The sequence below is a fragment of the Hydra vulgaris genome, chromosome 08 (assembly GCF_038396675.1).
Source record: "Hydra vulgaris chromosome 08, alternate assembly HydraT2T_AEP".
In the NCBI taxonomy this organism is placed as follows: Eukaryota; Metazoa; Cnidaria; class Hydrozoa; order Anthoathecata; family Hydridae; genus Hydra; species Hydra vulgaris.
The window spans coordinates 63,450,001-63,471,693 of NC_088927.1; the positions used below are offsets into that span (position 1 = coordinate 63,450,001).

General features: G+C 28.6%; 1 protein-coding gene across 1 annotated transcript in view; it reads right to left on the reverse strand.

Annotated features, from left to right (window-relative positions):
• The window catches only part of LOC136084056 (uncharacterized), a 242,124-nt gene that overhangs the window by 78,740 nt on the left and 141,691 nt on the right, over window positions 1-21,693 (reverse strand). Inside the window, exons 14-18 of the mRNA XM_065804144.1 lie at window positions 16,415-16,715; window positions 9,265-9,492; window positions 8,552-8,677; window positions 6,341-6,503; window positions 2,077-2,117 (exon numbers count right to left, since the gene is read on the reverse strand). Coding sequence (XP_065660216.1) covers window positions 2,077-2,117; window positions 6,341-6,503; window positions 8,552-8,677; window positions 9,265-9,492; window positions 16,415-16,715 — 859 coding nt within the window. The remainder of the gene's footprint in view (window positions 1-2,076; window positions 2,118-6,340; window positions 6,504-8,551; window positions 8,678-9,264; window positions 9,493-16,414; window positions 16,716-21,693) is intronic.

Below are 21,693 nucleotides of genomic sequence, written 5' to 3' on the forward strand. Positions count from 1 at the left end.
TGAAATTAAAATGAAACTAGTAGCACTGCTGACAAAAAGCGATCTGAGCACCCAAGAAAGTATTGCTGATAATAATTTTATTTATAGAATAGCCAGAACAAGTGAAAGTAAAAACAAAGTTTTAAAACACAATGCTTTTATATGTCTTTAAAACACAAATTTTGCAATCAATTTTATCTGATATTACTATTTTATTTTAATAACATTTGGGTGTATGCGTGTGTCAAAAAAAAAAAAATTCAGGAAAAATTCAGGATCTCGAACAACAGACATTCTGCAAAATAGAGGTGGATCAGTTGGTAATTGGGGCTGCATTACATATGATGGTTTAAGTCTACACATGTTACACAAAGGTCTAATGGACTAACATAGATACATAGACACAGTCAAAAACTATATAATGCCTACCAAGGACATTTTTATTTTAACAAGCCAGAGTCTATGTATTAACAAGACAACGCTCCATGCCATAAAGCAAAATCTGTAACAGAATGGTGTGAGCAAAATAATAAGAAATTTTTTTTCTTTTATTTTTTAAGTTCTTAAGAAAAAAAGTAATTTTAATATAAAGTCAAGCAAGAATATGTTTTGATGGATGGAACTAAAGATAATACCTCCTTTAAGCAGAGACAATGATAGTATGATAGTATTGTCAAAAATCGAGCAACCATATGACAATTGGAAGCTTTTAAAATTCACAAAAAACAACAATAAAAATCAATAATTAAAAACAAAACAACTTTTTGAAAATCATATTGTTAATTGTACTGAGTAATCTATGTTAGTATATGAATTTTATTGATGGAGGACAGGGATCTTTAAATATTTTAAAAAAAGGAACCAGAAGTACACTGGGGTGAGTAAAATGATCATACTAAGCAAAGTTTGAAATGTAGAGAAAAATTATAACAAGTTAAAAACACTTTTACAACTCCATCAACTCAATCAATTGAAGTTTACCTTAGCCTCTGACCTTTAACTCATTAATATCATCTTTATGTTTCCCACACTTGGATGTAGCTTGTAGGTACCTTATTTCATTATCTTGAATTAGGATGCAAGATAAACTTCAAATGAACAATGCAATAAGTTCTTTTCTAAAATATAGGGTCCATAATGTATTTGAAAAAGTTTCTCTTGGATAGAAATTTCCCATAACAGGATTTCGTCTCAAGAAGAATCTTTATAGGCATAAGATTATGATTGATGTTACATCACACATCTAACCCAGTGCATAAAAACCTAAACAAGATTCTGTCACAACAAGATGTCTATTATGGTGAGGAAAATAAGAGATATTGTTACAATACAAATACAATTCAATGTGACTGTGAGAAGATTTTAAAGGATATATTTATATTGAAAAAATAAAAAAAATTCTTTATAACTTTTTTTTTATATTTAAAATGTTGCTTGTGCATTTCACTGATCTCAATTTTTTATATTGAAATTTATGTTTTGTGTCTTTCAGTAAAACAGAATATTTTTCCGCATTTTAATTATATTTTTGTCAAGAGGAAAATTGCAAGTATTATTACGCTAATGTTTTAAATTTCATCAAAATATATTTTGACACTAAAAAGGTACGGCTATTTAGAGTTTTAAACTACCTTATTTTTTAAAACCCTCTCATTTAATAACTGTTTAAACAAAAAGGCTAACTTTAACTTAAAACCTCAAAATAACGGCAGAGTTTCGAATTCTTGCATTGAGCATGACATAATAAATGAATAACTTGTTAATAACATTGCAAACTAACTTTAATTTATTTATTTATGCATCATTAAGTTGTTTCGAGAACTTTGTTTCAAAATAAAATAAAAATCTTTAAATAGAGTATGGTAAAGTAATAAATATATTATAAAAATTATAAAAATAGATTATACAACTAAAACACAGTTTTTTTGTTTTGATACCAGTATTACACTTTGAATTTGTATTATTAAAAGTATATTTTATTAATTTTTGGATAATTTTAGAATACTTAAACAATAATCTTATTAATAATGATAATTCAAATTTAAATAATAGTATTAATAGTATTAAAAATAATAACAATAATAATAAAAATATTACTTCAACATAGTTTGATACTTCTGTTTGGTGAGTGGGAAGACCTGAAATTAAGAATTTTAAAATTTACTAAAAAAAATCAAAAAATGAATTTAAAAAAAAAACAATGTTAAAAAGAAAAAATAATAGCAAAGAAAAAATGGTCAAATCTTTATACCGAAATTGAGAAATTTCACATTAAAGTCACCTAAAATTTTAATAATTTCAAATACTGAATTAGTTTTAAATTTGATTTATAGACTCTTTAAAAACTAATATTGTATTTTAGAAAGTCATACACAATTAGGTGTAACAAATTATTAATTTAATTACTGAAACACCCAAAAATATTTTTATATTACAACTTTTATATAAAGACTGACCAAGTGTGTATTGTTTTTTTAAATTTTAAGTATTATAAAGCTATAAACTTGTATAAATCGAAAATTAAATTTTGATTTGAGTAAGTTTATAAAAAGTTCACTTATAGAACAGCATTCGTTTGTTCAATTTTAATTGAAAAAAAGTAACAATATCTACAAGTGCAAAATATTTCACTAAAGAACGAATCTTAAAAGATAAGTATTATTTCCAACATTAAAAAACATTTTTCTACTGAAAATTAAGTAGAACTGTTATTCATACTTGTTTGTTTGAACAAATACTTGCATTTTACTGGTCATACCAAATAATTTATCTTATTTAGATGAGTTCAACTGGTTTAATGACATCAGAAACATGATGTCTACAAAATACTTAAAAATATGACATAATTGCTTGTTGTGCTCCATTTAAGTCACGCACAAAGAAAACCACTAGTAAACTGATAAAACAGGAGATCAATTTCAAGATTCTAATACATCTCCTCTAAAGTCTCATTCAAAATCTTCAAACCTTTAAAGGTAAGTGAAAAAGCTCAGAAGGAAAGTAGAAGATTCCATGTATCAATTAAATGGTAAAAATAGTTAAAAGTTAATGTCTCAAAAAGAATATTTTAAAGGAAGAAAAAAATCCAAACCCTCAAATAAGTTACTCAAAATTTGCTTCATTTAAACAACGATGTATTTTGTCAAGTGCAAGTTTATAAATACTGTTAGTTTATCCTTATCACAAAAATGCCAAATTGTTGGTACATTAAATTTTGATGAAACATATAATAATTTACTTTCAAAAATTGTTTGGTCAGTGGAAAACAGAGAATGCACGCTTGCACAGTGTGATGGTTATCATGGTAATGAACCACTAGCCACATATTTGTATGAGATTTTGGAGAATATGATAAACTATAAGCAATTGCAAAATATAAATTGTGCAATGCTTTTAAATTTGACAGCAGATGCTGTAAATTTCATCGAACTTTTATTATCTTGCTTTGAAAAGCTGAAGACTCATTCTTTTATTTCTGACCCTCAACCACAATACCTTGGTCAACTAAAACAAAATTTAAATCAATCAAGGATTATCATTATTGATGACTTTACAGAAAGTTAAAAGTTCATCTTTGACTTCTAAGCAGAATTTTCAATAATGCAGAGTTATTACTGAAACACTTAACATTGTAATTTACATCCATGATACAGTAGCGAGCAAAAGTTTATGAAGCGAAAAAGCTTTTTCATCATAACTTTTTGCTTTTTGACTGAAAATAAACTAAATTTTTCCCAATTGTTCCTCTAATATGACTACATAGTATAATTAAATCAAAAAAATGATAACTACTAATAGAAGAAAGAAATTAAAAATTTATTGAAAACATAATGCAAAAACAAAATTTATAATTAACTCATATTTTTTCATTAACGCACATTAGTATTTTGTAGGATAGGTTTTACATTTTAATACTGCTTGAAAACAAGACTTAACTTTATTTATATGAACATCTATGATGATATTTTCTCAACAATCTGAAATCATCTTGAATAATTCATTTTTATTGGTTTGCTTTTTGCCCTTCAATTGACAGTCAAGATTTTTCTCGAAGATGTTCCATTGGATTAAAAATTGGGCTTTGTTAAGCCCAGTCAAAAACTTAATTTCTTTTCTAAATTAAAAAAAACTTTTGATCGAATTCGCATGGTGCATTTTGAAAATTCAGCCACGTGGCATTTTGTCCTTTTGATGTGGCAACATAACATTCTTGATTATCTCTAAATATATATTCTCATCCATTGTGCCTTTGATGCAATGAAGTGGACCAATAGAATCACAACTGAAAGATTACCAAACTGTTGCATTGCCACCATCATGTTTAACTGTTAGCGTTTGATACTTAGAAGCAAATCAGTCACCTTTTGGACATCTCACATACTTAATATCATTGGTACCATACATGCAAAACTGCATTCATCACTGAAACAGACTTTTGACCATTCTTTTGAAGGAGAAGTCCAATGTAAATTATTTCTTTCTAATTTCATTTGGGCTAAGCGATTATTATATAATTATTGTATAATAACAAATATTTAGGTTTCTTGGCAGCACAAAGATAAAACAAATTATGATGATGTAGGCAACATTTTGTGGTATTTATGCTGCACTTATTACCATATTTCTTACTCAAAATGCCATTTAATTCGAAAGATCTTGTTTCGATTGTCTTAAAAAATTCTATTGAAATGTTCAGTGTTTTCCCCTAATGTTGCTTGTATTTCAGAGTCTTATGGTCTTCATACTCTAATTGTTGATTTAACCACAACATAAAGCTCAGAACTTGCTTAAAATTAATCTTCTTCAGAACAGCACATATTATTAAATTTTTCTTTCTTGTGACAATTCCTTTAACTTTAACATTATTTTGTAAATTCAATTTAAATTAAAATTAATCTTCAGTAAATATTTAAATATAATTTTAAATATAACTTGCAAATAAAATTTAAGTAAATTTTTAATTTTTTCGATGAAATTTTATTTTATTTATGGTGCTGTGTATAAACTTTTATTTTTTGCACAATTTTATTTTCAATAAAATTTTAAATTCTTACGTCCTTTACAAGTTATTGTTTGCTTTTTTTTGAATTTTTTATGTAGTAAACTTTTGCACAAAAAGAAATTAAAATTATATTTTCAATAAAATTTTAATTTCTTACATCCTTTACAAGTTATTGTTGTTTTTTTTGAATTTTTTAAGTAGTATACATTAAAGTAACAATTGCTAAAAATATTTCAAGTGAAAAGTCAAAAGTTATGAAAATAAAAATCAAAAAATCTGTTTATAATATTTTGCACTCTACTTTATAGTAAAAGTTGAGACGCCTATTTCTCTTTATATATGACAACACTTCATACAATGTAACCTTGGTGTATGAAATTTTTTAACTAATTATACACACATCAAAAGCAAAAAACATTTACTGATGGTTGTGCAGAACGATGTAAAACCTCTAAAAGCTTTAACAATCTTTGCCAACTAAAGCAAAATCAGCTGGAACTTTTGAAAATCCAAAGTATTTACTTCATTTATATAAAAGGATTGGCTAATTATTTGTGGATTGGGATTGTAACAGAATCAAACTGGAAAAATGTGAGGCTGAAGTTATTTTCCTCCACCCAAAGTCTTCATACTGCATATTTCAAGAGTGGACTGCTGTTTTTTTGCCAAAACAAACATATTGAAAAAGTTACCTGTTCAAAAAGCATACTTTAGTTCTGGTAGAAACTATATGTTTAACAAAGCTGAAATGGAAAAGAGGTACAAGCAAAATGGTAGCAATATTCTAAACTAGTAGAACTACAGTAAAACAATTTTTATCTTCAATACTGTGAAAATTGTACATCAACTAAAATCCTGTATATTTCTCAGTACCTTTTGGTATTAAAATTAATATATTTAAATTGAATTAAAAAAATTTAGCCATTTCTTGAAAAAAGTGGTATCTTTTAAAATTATGGTTCTATATTTTTCTGCTTTTTCCAGTTAAATGTTTTGTGACATGTTATTCAAGTAAATTTTTTTACATGGAGTTATTTTAAGGTATTTGATCACAAAACTAAGTCACTAAGTGCATCTCCTGAACTCTGCATCCAAAAAGTTCATTTCTCACCAGATCAAAATTAAAATTGCATCCTCTCAGAAACTTATCAATATTCTTGGCTGAAAATTTGCATAAAATGTTTTTTCTAAATGAGAACCATGAGTGAAAACATGAAACAAAAAGTAAGACACATAATTCATTGGACTAACTTTCTCTAACTAATATCTTATAATATTTTAATGGAGTTTAATGGTGATTTAATGTAAAATTACTCAAATTAAAAATTGAAAACAAAACTCATAGTAAGTGAGTAGTACCTAATTCATTCGTTAAACTTTGTTTCAAATTTGTTCGAAGTAAATTGGAGATTGATTTGAGAAATGGTTGAGTTATTATGTCAAATTTGTCTGCTCCAATGCCTTTGAGATTATCTGGAGTGAGGAGTTTTGCCATTCTTGTAACAATGTTCGAAGCTTGTTGCTAACAATAATTAGAAATGTTTTAATTGCATTTAATATAATAAAAAATTTAACAAAATAATTTAAAAAATTTTTTAATTGATTTTTTTCATTTTTTGTTATAGTTAAATAAAATTCTATTAGTATATCATATTAGTCAATTTACTTTATAAAATCAAAGTGAGTCTAGTCATATAAATTGCAAGTTTTTATTGAATTAATACTACCATTTTGTAACAATACTATCATTTTGTACCAATACTTACCAATCTTAGTAAAGCAAAACTTTTAAAGAAAAAAGTAGAAAAAATTAAAGACTTAAAAAATTAAAGATTTTATAATATTGGTATAAAATAGTAGTCACTAGTATAAAAGATAATAAAATATAAAATATAAAATAAAAATACTTAGTATAAAATAGTAGTCACCTTACTTTATAAAATTAAAGTCAGTCTAGTCATATAATTGGTAAGTTTTTATTGTATTAATACTACCATTTTGTACCAATACTATTATTTTGTACCAATATTACCATTTTATACCAATACTATCATTTTGTATCAATATTACCATTTTGTATCAATACTTACCAAACTTAGTGAAGCAAAAATTTTTAAAGAAAAAAGTAGAAAAAATTAAAGACTTATACAATTTTTCAGAAATAACTTGGAAGAAAAAAAAAGTAAAAATAAAAATTTGATCTTGCACATTGATTCAAAAAAATTTGGGCTCTAAATGAAAACCATATTTTTGTAATAAACGAATATCTAGTAGTTATTGGTACAACCCAGACTGGGATTTAAATATAAATGGATAAGCATAGTTGAATGTCGATCGGATAAATATTATGATCAAGTATTAGCATGTTGAAATGTTATAAAAAAGTTTGGAATTGAAAGTTTTATAATTTGAGTTTGTGCTGACACAACAGCATGTAACACTGGTTGTAATAAGGGTTGCATCAGTATTTTTGATGAACTTTTAGATCAACCTCTGTTAAGACTTCTTTAAACGACACATACATATTTCCGATGTGTGAAGTTACTAGCACTTTTTTAAAAGATATAAATAAGAAAGTTTTTTACAAAAAAGCCTTTATAACTTCCTGTTCCCCAGAAATGACTACAAACTTCTGTGTCGATATGACATTGCTTTTCTTGAAAGAAGTGAGGCAGTTCCTGAATTTATCATATAAAAACTAGCTGCTGAACACAAAGCTGGATTTATGGTAGACACTTTAATACTTATAGTAGACACTTTAATACTTATGGTAGACACTTTAATACTTATGGTAGACACTTTAATACTTATGGTAGACACTATATACATTTTAATAAATAAAGCTTACACAACCAATCATGAAGTTTTTAACCTTAGAGGAAGAAAAGGTATTTTCAAAGGCAATATGTGTTGTTTCAGTTCATGCAAAAAACTTACTTTAATCAAGTCAAATTGTTTCTGCTGCTTATGAAAAGTTTTGTATGATTAAAGAAATAATAAAGATAAAAGATTATGATTTTGGTGTTCCTCAACCTTTTACTTTAAGCTATCTTAGACAATTATTATCTTTCAGAATAAACAGTTTTTTTTTGTCATTTAATAAATAGTTACATGATTCATATCATAAACCATACTTACAATATTTTAGTACATGGGTTCTTTTGTATACAGATCTCCCATATAAATGTTTGAACCTCTTAATATAAAGTAACTATGCACCTATTGTATTTAAAGTTTAATAACTATTTTATCTGAAAAAAGTTCAAACTTAAGTGATATTTGGACATTTGATTCTTAAAAGTTTATGTACAAAAACTATAGGTTGTACAACTAAATTTAAAGAAAAAATTGTTGCATTCATAAAATTTTTTGTTGGAAACAGATTTTTTGTGCAGACAGAATATTTGCAATAAAAAGATTTAACAAGTTTTATTTTTGGTTTTATTTTCAACCTTTTTTTCATCTTTTACTAAAAAACCTTTTTCTAAAACCTAAAAAAAAAACAAATTAATAATTAAGTTTATATTATTTAAGTATTTGTAAAAATTAAATATATGTAAAAAAAGATACCTGTGATTGGGGAATTAATTCCATGGGATTTTGTGAAGATATAGCCAATGCATCCCCAACTATTTTAAAAGAACTCAAATCATTGATAGTGGTATTGCCAAGTAAATTAATTACATTTGTGCGTAACTGTACATTTAAAAAAAAAAAAAGCTGACTCAGATACTGTTAAATGAAAAAATAAAAAGGGTAGATACAACCACAGAAATTTTTTGCAAAATTCCATATTTGATTGTATCATTTATCTTTTAAAACTTTTGAATTTAAATTTAAAGCAATTGTTTCAGTTTTATCTATAAAACTAAAAACCCAATCTTGACCTTAATAAAGCAATAAAAATGAGCAATAACTACCTATTGAGAAAATTTAGTTAAAAAAACTTAACTAATATTCTTACTAGTTACATATATATTTAAGTATATGTATAACTTACTAGTTACATATAATTATATGTAATTATGTATGTAATTTACTAGTTACATACATAGTTATATATGTTAAGCAGTTATAATAATTTTATATGTAACTAGTATGTTACATATATATAACTGTATATGTAAAAATTAATATACTGCATATATAATTATTATGACTGCTTCAAACTTATATACTGTATTTACTACTTTAATTAATAAAAACCAATAATTAATTAAAAAGTATAGCCTTTATAATTTTTTTTAAAACTTATTCTTAACACTTATAAAAATAAAACATACATTTTGCAAAGTAGATAATTCTTGCTGCTTTTTTAAAAGTACAGCATCGTTATCAACCATACCAGAAAATTCATTTGAAGGAGATAGTGTGTTGTTATAAAATCTTGCTGCATTTTTATTTACAGTAGAACTTATGGCTTGAACTATATTAGCAACACTTTGCGTATCATTCATATTGATACCATTTACCAAGTCTGTCACATTTACAAGTTTATTATTAGGACGTACCTATAAATAAAGAGAGAAATTTTTTTTTTCTCTAAACAAGTTATTTTATACAAAACATTAGGAATGACTGAGTCAGCTTTGAACAGGAGCAGTTTTAAATTTCTTTTTCTATTGGATGGCTGGAAATCCAAAGGACATCCTAGGACATTTTGTGTTTGCTGGGACTTTACATTACAAATAAAAAAATATTACAAAGATTTATTTTCGGAGACTAATCTAGGGTTCACAACTAAGTATATTTTTTCACAAGTATTTAAAAGATGAGGAAAGAATGTTAAAAGATTACCTTGATAAATTATGGTTTGAAATATAAACAAGCTAGGGAAATTAACATTTAGTTTGCTATGAAACTTAGCAAATGTTGAGTTAAACAATTAGAAAGTAAAAAAGCAGATATAGAGTGGTTAGAGAGTTTCATGAAATTTCCCAGAGAACTATTCATCAGAGTGTAAATCAATTTTTTTTTACTATGAAAAGATTTCAAGCAAATATAATTTCACTACTGATGGAATTTATAATATCGATAAAACCAACATAATGACAGTAATAAAATCATCACCCAATTTAATAGCAACACACATAAAAAAAAAAAAAAAAATAGGACAATGCATGTCTGCTGAACTAGGACAGCTATGTTAGGTTAAGTACTATGTGTGGTATAAGAAATCCCATAAGAAATATCATTTTCACCTATCTTTCTGTAACAAAAAATTATTGTGCGTGAAATCATCACACCTGTAGACATCAACAGTCTTTAAAATCAGTCAATCAAATATTTGTTCTTTATTATATAATTTTGTTCATAATCTTTTTTTGACCTTATTCTTGTATATTTATTCAGATTTGTGTTATAATGTATGAATGAGACTATATATTTGTGAGAAGCATAACAGCACAAAAATCTTTCAAAAAAGTATGTATTAACGTATTTTTATAACAAATGTATTCTTGGTTAGAATGTACTGAACAATACTACTAGATACGTTTAGACATATCACAATCTCATTAGGTTTTTTGTTTCTATCTAATTTTCTTGATCTTATGTTGCTAAGTTAGTTTGTTGTGGTTTGCACTATACAGTTTTAACTAACGCTCTTTTGGTGGTTTTGTCAACAGTAAACAATGTAATGTTAAAAAACAATTGTTTTTTAACATTACATTTTTCAGTGGTTATAAGCTATTAGTAAAAAATTGCATTTATTTTTTTCATCTGTTTATTTTCTCACTTTTCTCTGCCTACTGATTATGTTTGTATTATTTTTATCTCTGGCTAATTATTTTTTAATTAATCTGACTCTGTTTTGTGTGATAGCTATTATCTTTACTTATCAGGCAAGATTTATATTTCCCATACTATTGGAGTTACCACATTTTTTATTAACTACTTTTATATTAACCACAAACCATTTTAACTTAGTTTCGATGTTTATGAGTGGTTTTTACTTATTATATTTATAAGACATATTTCAGCCATAAAAAAAATGGTAAGTTACTCATAATCATTAATCACTATTTCCCATTAGCTTTGTGTTATTTCTATACATTAAAATTGTTTATTTTAATGCATGCGCATACATGCATGTATACACATTTGTCTCTTCTAGTGTAAGTGTACATGATATTTATATGTTAGAGCTATATTAAAAACTTGGATAGGGATAAGGATTTCTTGCTTTTGTAGTGTAGTCCTATTATATTGGAATATTGACTAGTTTGATGTAGAGTGCAGGCGGTAAAATCTGTTGCAAGGATACGCCCCTGATGAGTAGCGTTAGTGCAGGTCTCAGGTTCTCCGGAACGTCATTGGTGATCGCAGTGCATTCCAGAGGTGAGGGATCACCATTATCCACTACTTTATTCTGATTGGTTATCATGGCACCAACATTTTTTTACCTCTTGTACCCATATATTTTTATGCTTTAGTAGCTTTTTATTATATATTTATTTTATTTACGATATTTAAATATTTTGCTTATACACAGTAGGGTGTCCCAAAAACACACTTTTTTAAAAATTTCAATGTGCTCTCAACTGATCCCCATTCTATAGGTCCTAAATAGCTACCAAAATCTTTTTCTTAATTTTTTAATGACTAGAAGTGATAGATGTAAATTCTGAGTTATACGGTTTTGTACACTTATGTGTATTTACTAAAAAACAGCGCTATCTAGTATTTCAATGTGTTTTAATATGATGTAATAATTAGTACACAAATAATTCCCATAGGATATTATTAAAGAATAGGATCATTCCCTATGAACATTGTTAGAGATTGATATTTTTCCCTCTGGACAATATTATTAGCTTGTATAATTCCCCATGGATTGGTTCACAAATAACTCCATTTAGAAATTTTTTTTGAAGGAAAAAATTTCTAAATGGAATTATTTGTGCACGAAGGAATTGTAATTTGTGCTTGAAGAAATTCTTGTGTAAACGGTTATAAAAGCCGTAACGGTAAACTTAGATAAAATATTATACGAGAGGGAATAACGACTTCATAGATTTTTGATGCAAGTGTAACATTTAGTATAAATTTAGTTAAAAAACTGATTATTTCAAAATTCATATAAAAATGGGTAGAACAGCTAAAAAAAAGAAGATGATAGGACAGAATAAGATAAAACGGAAAAATACAGAAAGGTTGAGGTATATTTACCTATTGAAGTACCCACTGAGGGAGTTACCTCAGAGACAGCTTCCATCTAATGGTGATATTCTTAGATACTATCAATTTATCCTTCGCGAGTCACAAGTTAAATACAAACCCACTTCTACTAATGTTGGTTGCAAATTGATATCGAAATCCAAGGATCTTGTTTGTGAAAATAGTGTTTTTACAGATCCTGATAGTTCTTGCTTGGTATCTAGGATTAAAAAAATTTGAGATAATGCTGGGTTTGGCAAGAAACTTGTGATTTGTGGGTAAAATATAAAGACTAAAATCATTAAACTTAATTTAAAATAAAAGAAATAGATTAAATTGTCTTCTCTAAACTGGAACAGCAGTCTTGATAAGCAATCAAAGTCAGAGAAAGATTTTCTCACAGAATCCTATCAGCTTTTTGACATCTCGACTAAGAACTTTAAAAAAGATATTCTTGCTGATAGATTGAGAACAGATGATGCCAAGCTGGAAGATATAAAGTAAGTTCATTAAATAACACTTTTTTTAGAAGTGAGATTTTTTTTCCAATTAAAAGTAACTTAAGTAATAGCATATTATTTCCTTTAAAATATTTACGTTTAACTCTTTACATGGTTTAATCATCTTCCAAGAAAAACTAGAACAATTATTAATTTATTTATAAATGGCTTAATAGATTTAAATATTTCTTAGTTTTTATGAAGACCAGAAGTTACATAGGAAAGGATATATGGAAACAAAAGTTGATGAAGACTACAGTAGAAGACTACTGGATGCAAACAGGAGAAAGAACAAGCTAGATAAGTTGAGAGAGAAAGAATTAGAGAGACAGAAAAACTTAAAAGATATCAATGATGTTTTGTTGTAACATGACTCCATGACAGAAGAGATTCAATTCAGCAGTGAGGAAGAAAAGTCAAACGAGGACTGTGAAATCAGCGAGGAAGATGATTTCCTGGGTAACGGTCGGAAACGCAGGTATAGTATTATTTTAATAACATAGTTGTAATTTTCACAAGCTAAAGCTGTTTTATTGAAAAGTATATAATTATAAATAGGTAGAAAAATATTATAAAATGATACCTAGGTACAATTCTGGAGATACGATAAATCTAGCAGTGAATGTTGAAAAACTCATTTAATGTATTGCTGTTCCAGCAACAAGGTTCAATGTTGGTGTACGACCTCATCTGGCAATTTTAAGTGAAGTATTTAAAGCTGGAGGTATAGAAATTAATGATATACCGCTTTCAAGAAGTACACTTCATAGAAGAAAGTTCAAATATGTAGAACTTGTAGGAGACTCGGAGTGGATTTCAATATCTAATCATCTTAAATGCCGACGGCTTATTCTTCATTTTGATACCAAACTGTTGGAACAAATTACCACTGGGCTTAACATTATCCAAAAAATTGAGCGACTTGCAGTCTCAGTGAGTTCCCCGGATGACGATACCATGGAAGACCATCTTTTAGGTGTTGTTCAATGTCCCTCTTCAAAGGAAGTTGACCAAGCAGAACAAGTGCACAATCTTTTAGAATATTACGGATGTACACAGCAGATCATTGGTATATGCTGTGATACAACTGCAAGCAATACAGGCGGAGTAAATGGAGCAGTCCAAATTCTTACAGATATTTTGAAATTACCAATTTTGTGGATAATGTGTAGGAGACACATATATGAAGTACATGTATCTCACTATATGGCTGCCCTTACTGGTGAGAAAACTAAAGGTCCAAGAAGAGCTCTTTATGTCAAGCTAAAGAACAAGTGGCCTGAAATCTGTGAGAAAGTGAATGAAGTGAAAAATTTATGTAAATTGGACTGGCAAAGAGATGATCTGAAGATTGGCTCTGTTCTTCGCACTGTTGCAGAGGAAGCTAAGACATTTTTGAATAATGCAACTACTGATATAGTGTTTTCAAGGAATGATTATGGTATAGTTTGTAAGCTTGCCTCCTTCTTCCTTGGAGTGGAAGTACAAGATTTTAAGTTCCATCAACCTGGCGCCTGCCATGAGGCAAGGTTTTTAGCAGATGCGATCTACATCCTGACTCTTTATATGACTAAAGATATCAGTAATATCTTGACAGAAAAAGAAGTGCTGCAGTTGAAGGATGCAAGTTTGTTCATTGCAATTTGCTATGTTCCATGGTTTTTAAAAAGTTTTTTAGGATTTCTGGCTCCCTACAATGATTTGAAAGCTATCCAGACAGCCTATGCATTGAGAAAAGTTAGTAAGAATATTGGAAATGCTTTGCTTCTCAGCATGGGATGCCATACGTGGTACTTAACTCCGCAACTCTGTGTTTTGTCCTTTGGGGATAAAGAAGTTCCTTCTGAAACAAAGCTAAGAATGCTGTTAGCTCTGATTGAGTTTGAAAAGCCAAATGAATTTCAGCGTTGTAAACCATCAAATGTACAAATTGGAGTACCACAGAGCTACCTGAGTTGATTTCCGAGCAAAGCTACCTTCTCTTCAAACATTTTAAAATATCAAGAGCAAGTATATTAGAGTGGCTTAATAATAGTCTTAATACTATAGATGTTTTTAACCATCCTCAGTTGCTAGATTTTATTGCATGGATCAAAAACATATCTGTTGTAAATGATGGTGCAGAAAGAAACATTAAGCTCATTAAAGATTTTCTTTCAGCTACTAGAGATGAAGATCACCTTCAAAATGTACTTTTTGTAGTTAAAAAGTCTAGAAAAAACTTGACTAAGACTATGACTAAATGAAACATTTCCCTATGCTTGGAAAAACTTTTTGAACAGTTCCCTATGCTTGGGAACTGTTCAAAAAGTTGTATTTTTTGAGAAATGTTTCACTGCAATAAAATCTTAAATTTGCTAATAAATATTAGTTTTCATGTATTTTTTTTTGCATTTTCATATTTATAAATATAATCTATCAAGTTAAATAGTAGAAAACAATTGGAAATGATTTATACGCATCTAATTGTTTTGTTTTAATTTTCTAAAATGTGTTTTCTATTAATGTTAAGCTAGCTTAACATTAAAACAGTAAAACTCAGCTTTTACATCTAGCACTTCCTGTCAAAATAAAACTGTCAAATTTTTTTTAGTACTTATTTAGGTCACATAGAATGGGAATCAGTAGAGAGTTTTTTTTTTTTTTTTTTGGGACACCCTAATACACAGGTAGTTGTCAGTTTCACATTTTTTACTGAACATTAATTATACGACATTTATAAACATTTATTTTACATATTGATAATATAGTGTGGTGGTTAGTGCGCTGTGTCATACTCTGGAGATTCAGAGTTCGAACACAGATATTTTGTTTTTTCTTTTTATATTGCCCGTACCATTATTTATTACCATCTTTTTATTTACATATCTTATTTTATCATTTTATATTGTATGATATTTTTAGTCATGATAGCCATTAATGCAACAGGGATTTATACATACTTGTTCACTCATAGGCCATTGTTAAATCATTTGATTAGGATGACTAGAGCGTGAGTTATTGTTCACCTTGTAGTCCTATAGTTTTATTCCTCCTACAAAATAGTCTTTACATTAATTCATGATTCTTACCCAATGACATCATATACAATCTACTTCTATATTCACATCTCCTAGCCAACGTAACTGGATGGATCTGTTGGTCACTTTTTGTGATCATTGTATTGCATAAACAATAAAAAAATTGTGTGTGAAAGTTAGTTTACTTATATTTTTTTGTATTTTTTAATCTATGGATGCTTTAATAGTTTTACATAAGTCATAAGTTATAAGAACCAGAGCTGTTAATATGTTTTAAAAATTTGAACATTTCAAAACTGCGCTGAAAAAAACTAGACTTAACAAAAGAAAATCTTTATTTTAAAAAAGAACAGAAATTTTAATGAAAGAGAAAATAAAAAGGACTTCACTAAAATTAAATCACAAAATATAACAACATAACTCAACTGAAAAAAGACCTCAAAAAACTAAAATACAAAGATTTTTTCGAGTATAACTGTTGATTTATTTTCAGCTTAACAGCCATACCAACATTGCAATTTTATTTCTTAGTCATTCTTTCGATTTAAAAAAAAAAAAAAAATATTTATTTATAGAAAGAAGTTTAAGAAATGATCCAAGCTGCCCCTTTACTTCCTGTTGTTATTGTAAAAGATTTTACAATACCAGAAGTAATAACACTATGACTGTTATATAAAAAGCAACATAAGATTAAACCACTTAAGTTAAGGAAACACTTTGAACATTTCAAAAAAAACAAACTTGAAATTGCTTACATTGATAAAAAGTTTGTTGTATTCTGTATACGCTTGGTATTTACTACTCACTTTTATGAGAATTTTGATTTTGTAATCATTGTTTGGGTCACCAGGACCCATCATAAAATTAATTAAACTTGGTTGATCAGTAGATGCTGCATTTAATATAGGATAATCAAGAGTAGGCGTACTACTAACACTTATACGTTGTATCTTACCATCATCATAATAAAAAGTGTAGTTTAGCAACCAATCTGAATCTGTCCAATCACTACAAACAATTTTAAACTTTGTTTCAAGAACGTATCCTTCAGTTGGACTATATAAAAGAAAACTTAATTATTTTAAGATAACAGCAATGCAAATTTGTAAATAATAAAAAAAGTTGTTTTACCATGTAAGGCCAATTACTGCCCTTATCAAACTATGAAATATTAATCAATAAAAAAATGGAGTCAGGGAATAAACAACAACAAATATTTTGAAATATTGTACTAAAATTAATTCAAAAAATAATGAGTTCATCTATAATAGAAGTTTTTATTTAATTACATAAATATTTGTGTTTGTTTTTATATATTTGTGTGTGTTTGTTTTACATAGTTTGAGCTGCCTTAGTTACTGTTTTAGTTCACCTGTAATATACTTTATATGTATGTTTGTGTTCTGTCTAAACCTCTGGCACGGTGTCGACTCACCCATATGTTGCTATCTGTATGTTTGTGTTCTGCCTGAACCTCTGGTGCCGTGTTAACTCACCTGTATGTTGATATCTGTATGTTTGTGTTCTGTCTGTTTATGTTTATATGTATGTTTGTGTTCTGTTTGTTTATGTTTATATGTATGTTTGTGTTCTATCTGATTTCTGGTGCAATGTTTACTGACTCATAAGTTACTTTATGTATGTATGCCTTCTGTTTAAACGTACTGTTTAAATGTTTAAATCTGTATTGATGCAGTGTGAGCACATTAACTAACTAGACACACCAACTATTAGGCTTACGCTCACCCTTATCTCTGGTATTTTGTTATGTGTTACATTATTTTTATGCATTTCCAAAATATCACCTCTGATGCTTAAAGACGCTGTTTGTAGGAAGTAGCTCCTTTTAATTGCTCCAGGTCAGGTCAGATTTAGGATCATCATGATCACCTTGCTACTGGTATTATGTAATACCTGGTATTATGTAGTACCCAGTACCACCTGCCCTATATCTTGCTGCTTTGAAGAGTGCGCTTTTTCAGGCAAAGGCTAGGAAAAACAAACTCCGACTTAAAAATCCCCTGCCTTGAGGCTCTTGGTTGAGTAAAGACTAGAGATGGTGTCTCAATAAAAACTTTCATCTTGGGCAGATGTTAGTTGCATCCACCTTAAATTTGCCTGCCTCAGGGCTCTTGATTGAGTAAAGACTAAAGATGGTGTCTTGATAAAGATAAGCATCTTAAGCAGATGTTAACTGCATCCAGCTACTGTCTTGTAGAAGGCCTCCAAGGAAAAGACTATAGGGGTATGCAAAATAATTCTGTTGGCCTTAAACTCCTTCTTCAGGCTTTATTCTATTAGTTATTCTTTATTCTATTATTTACTCTAGTAGGTTGGCGTATATGTAAACCTGTATTACATTGTTTCCTGCCTAGGATGATGAATGCTAGATCATCTTAACTTTTCTCATAGGTTTTTGCTTGTGCCTCCTTAATTGTGGCTATGCAACTCTTCCAGTTATTTCTTAATGAGGGTACAGCTCTAAACTCAGTTTAATGGTTTTGAGGCCATTTAGTAGAAAGGTTTCCGAACTCTGTGGTAGCTCTCAGAGAGGCTGATTTCACCAACAGCTGCAAAATATCAGAGTATTAACAGTGCCATGTTGCGCATGGATGGTGTCCCTGTTAATGGTTTTGGTGCACATTGTTGAGGCCACATAAGGAGCCCTATGTATAACTTAGGCTTAACAGGACTGAGAAAATTGCATAGCTCATTGCTTGGGAGACCATGCTCTATCTAAGAATGAGTCAAGTTCTCTTTGAACTCAAATATGCCAAAAGCAAATCAAATATTAAACATAAAAACCATCCCCATCACCTAACTGCTTGAATACATCTTTTACTAATATTCGTGGTCTGCAAAGCAACCTTTCATCAGTTGATTCTTATCTCTCGCAAAATTCACCAGACTTGCTTGCTCTTAGTGAGACTAATCTAAATTCTTCTATTCCTTCTTCTGATCTCAATGTTGATGGGCACTATCCTTTGATTTGCAAAGACTCCAATAGTCACATACTTGGCTTGGAAGTATACATATGCATCAATTCACCTATTTGTTGTGAAATCAGGTTCGAATCCTTTGACCATTCCTTTATGTGCTTCCGCTTAACACCTCTTCACTGTTCTATAACTGTTCTTTTTGTTCTTTATCATTCTCCATCTTCCCAAGACTGCACTCATTTAGATATAATTTTTTATCAAATTGACCATGCTCTCTCTCTTTACCCCTCTGTCAATATTGTTGTTATTGGTGACTTTGATGCTCATCACACTGAATGACTTGGCTCTAACTTTGACTCTTGAATCTTATAGCCATTCTCTTCCTTCCATTCATATTAAACAGGTTAACCCATTCTTACACATTCAAATCACTCCAGCTTCAATTGCTTAAGTCATTTCTCAATTGAACTCTACGGCTTGTGATTCATACAACATTCCAGTCACAGTCTTACAAAATTGTTCTCTAATACTCGCTTCAATTTTCTCTAAACTATTTAATAGGTGCTTGACTGAATTCTGTTTTCCTGTCTGCTGGATTGTATCAGTTGATCCAGTTTTCAAAAAACTCTGGTGAACATTCTGACCTGTCCAACTATTGTTCAATCAGTCTTCTTTCTGTTATTAGCAAGGTCTTTGAGTTTTTGATAAACAAATTTCTCACATCCCATCTTGAGTCAAACAACTTGCTATCAGACAATCAAAAAAAAAGGAAAGTTTTTGGAAAGTTTTTGAGATTATCAAATTGTTTCTTTCTAACCACTTTGAACAGGCAGCCGATCTTGAATCTGATCTCACTTCTGTAACTGATTGGAGCTCACAGTGGCTTGTAAATTTTAACTCCAACGAAATGCAATTATTTACTGCAAACAACTATTGTAGTACTGTTGATATTCCTATATTGATGAATGGCAACCTGCTCACTGAGTTCTTACCTTTACTTCTTTACGGATTATCATTTACAACTGACCTTTTGTAAAAACCATATAGAATTGATTTCTAAATAAGCATCTGTTAAGGTTGCTTCTCTTTATCGTACTCGCCATTTTCTCTATCCTGATTCCGTTCTCTACCTATACAAATCTCTTATTTGTCCCTCTATGGAATACTGTTGTCATATTTGGGCTGATTCTACTAATGATGCTCTTTCTCTTCTAGACAAGGTCCAAAATTGCATTGTATATGCAGTTGGATTAGGTTTATCTGTTAAGCTTGAGCTTCTTTCTCACTGTCATAAAGCTGCATCTCTTTTTCTTTTCTACAAATACTATCATGGCTGCTGCTCAAAGGAGCTTTCATCTCTAATTCCATTAACCAAAACTCATTCTCACTAGACTCTGCATGCTCCAAAAACTTTTATTCACCTTGCTTTTTTCTTTCAACTTTTTAAGTTTTCATCTTTTAAAACTACAACTTTTTAAGTTTTTTGTCAACCGTTTCCTTGCTCTATAACTTTATTCTTTCTTTCTAGTAACTTCTAATTTAATAGTGGTTGTTTGCAGCCTTGTTGAGAGTGAGTCAGAATAAATCAAAATCAAAACTCTACAATCATGCACAAAAACTGGAACTTAAACTTTAAGAAAACCTTGCACACCTCTCCACGATAATGTTTATGTTTTAAAAACAAGCACATGAATAAACAAACTTTTATTATCAATATGTATATAAATAAATACATACATGCACGCACATGCATAAATACATGCATTTATGTACATACATAAATGCATAAATGTATATGCATACATAAATATATGCACAGTCTCCACAAAAAAGTATTTTACACATTTGGAAAAGAATTCCCTAGAAAACAACTGATTTTTTTGTTTGTTTGTTTTCTAATTAAATACAAGAAAATTAAAAAAAGGTTTCATTTATTATTAATTTAAAATTACCAAGCGGTAAAATAAACTAGATTAAGGTAGAAAACTGGAAAGTTTTCAAAATTTGATTAAATTAGAAATTTCAGTTAAACTGTAAATTAAATATTCAAATAATAACTCTTATACAATAATAATATACAGTATATATAATAACTTAATATACAGTATATATTATATAGTGTAACATGATTAATTGATTGTTTCATTATATAACTATACTTTATAATATTGTATCATATAATGAAGGTTTTATTATATAGAAAAACTATATTTTCTTAACTATGTTACGTTATACTGGTTATATTATCTATAACTAATGAAACCACTTTATAATTATGCAATATAATTTATATTATATAACTTTTTATATCAAATAACCATATCATATAATGCAGTTTTATTACAAATTGTATATTATATGATACAGATATAAAAATGATTTTACTGTGTAAACAATAAAAAAATGAACTCATTATGCAATATATTTGTGTATTTTGTAATATATTATAAACTATATAGCTAGAACATAAACATTTAGTATAAGTTTTAACTATATGTTATACATAAAAATGCTTCTAAACCAAGTATTTAATAAAAAACCATAATCAAATCTGAAATAAAATGCCTAATTTTGTTGTAACACACTTTGGTGTTAGTAACAAAAGCAGCAGTTTATGCCATCAAAAAGGAAACAAAACACTTTTTTTTGGATGTCTGTGTACTATCTGCAAAGTAGAAAAATTTATTTCAGCAAACCTTTTGCAGATAATTGCTAAACCCTGGACATTAAAGCAGGAGAAAAATAGCTGAAGATCTAATTAATGCAAAGTTGAAAGAAGTATCCCTAAAAAGTGTATCCCTAAAGACAAGAGGAAGATCCTTAACTGCATCATACAGATTTATGAAGCCTACTGCAGAAGAATTCACAAGGATTTGATAACCATCAAGATTGATAGAAGCAATTTAGATTAGGCATGAACAAAAACTGATAACTCCTCGATTTCAAGAGTTCATGATATTTAGAAATGTTTGTTTAATGGAGTACTTTAATGGAAAACCAATGTAAGAGATTGACCAGATTAAAAAACAAGGTTAGAGAAGCTTCTCTTGAAGATGTAGATTGTGTGATGCTTTAGGTGTTTTGATGAAGTAGCT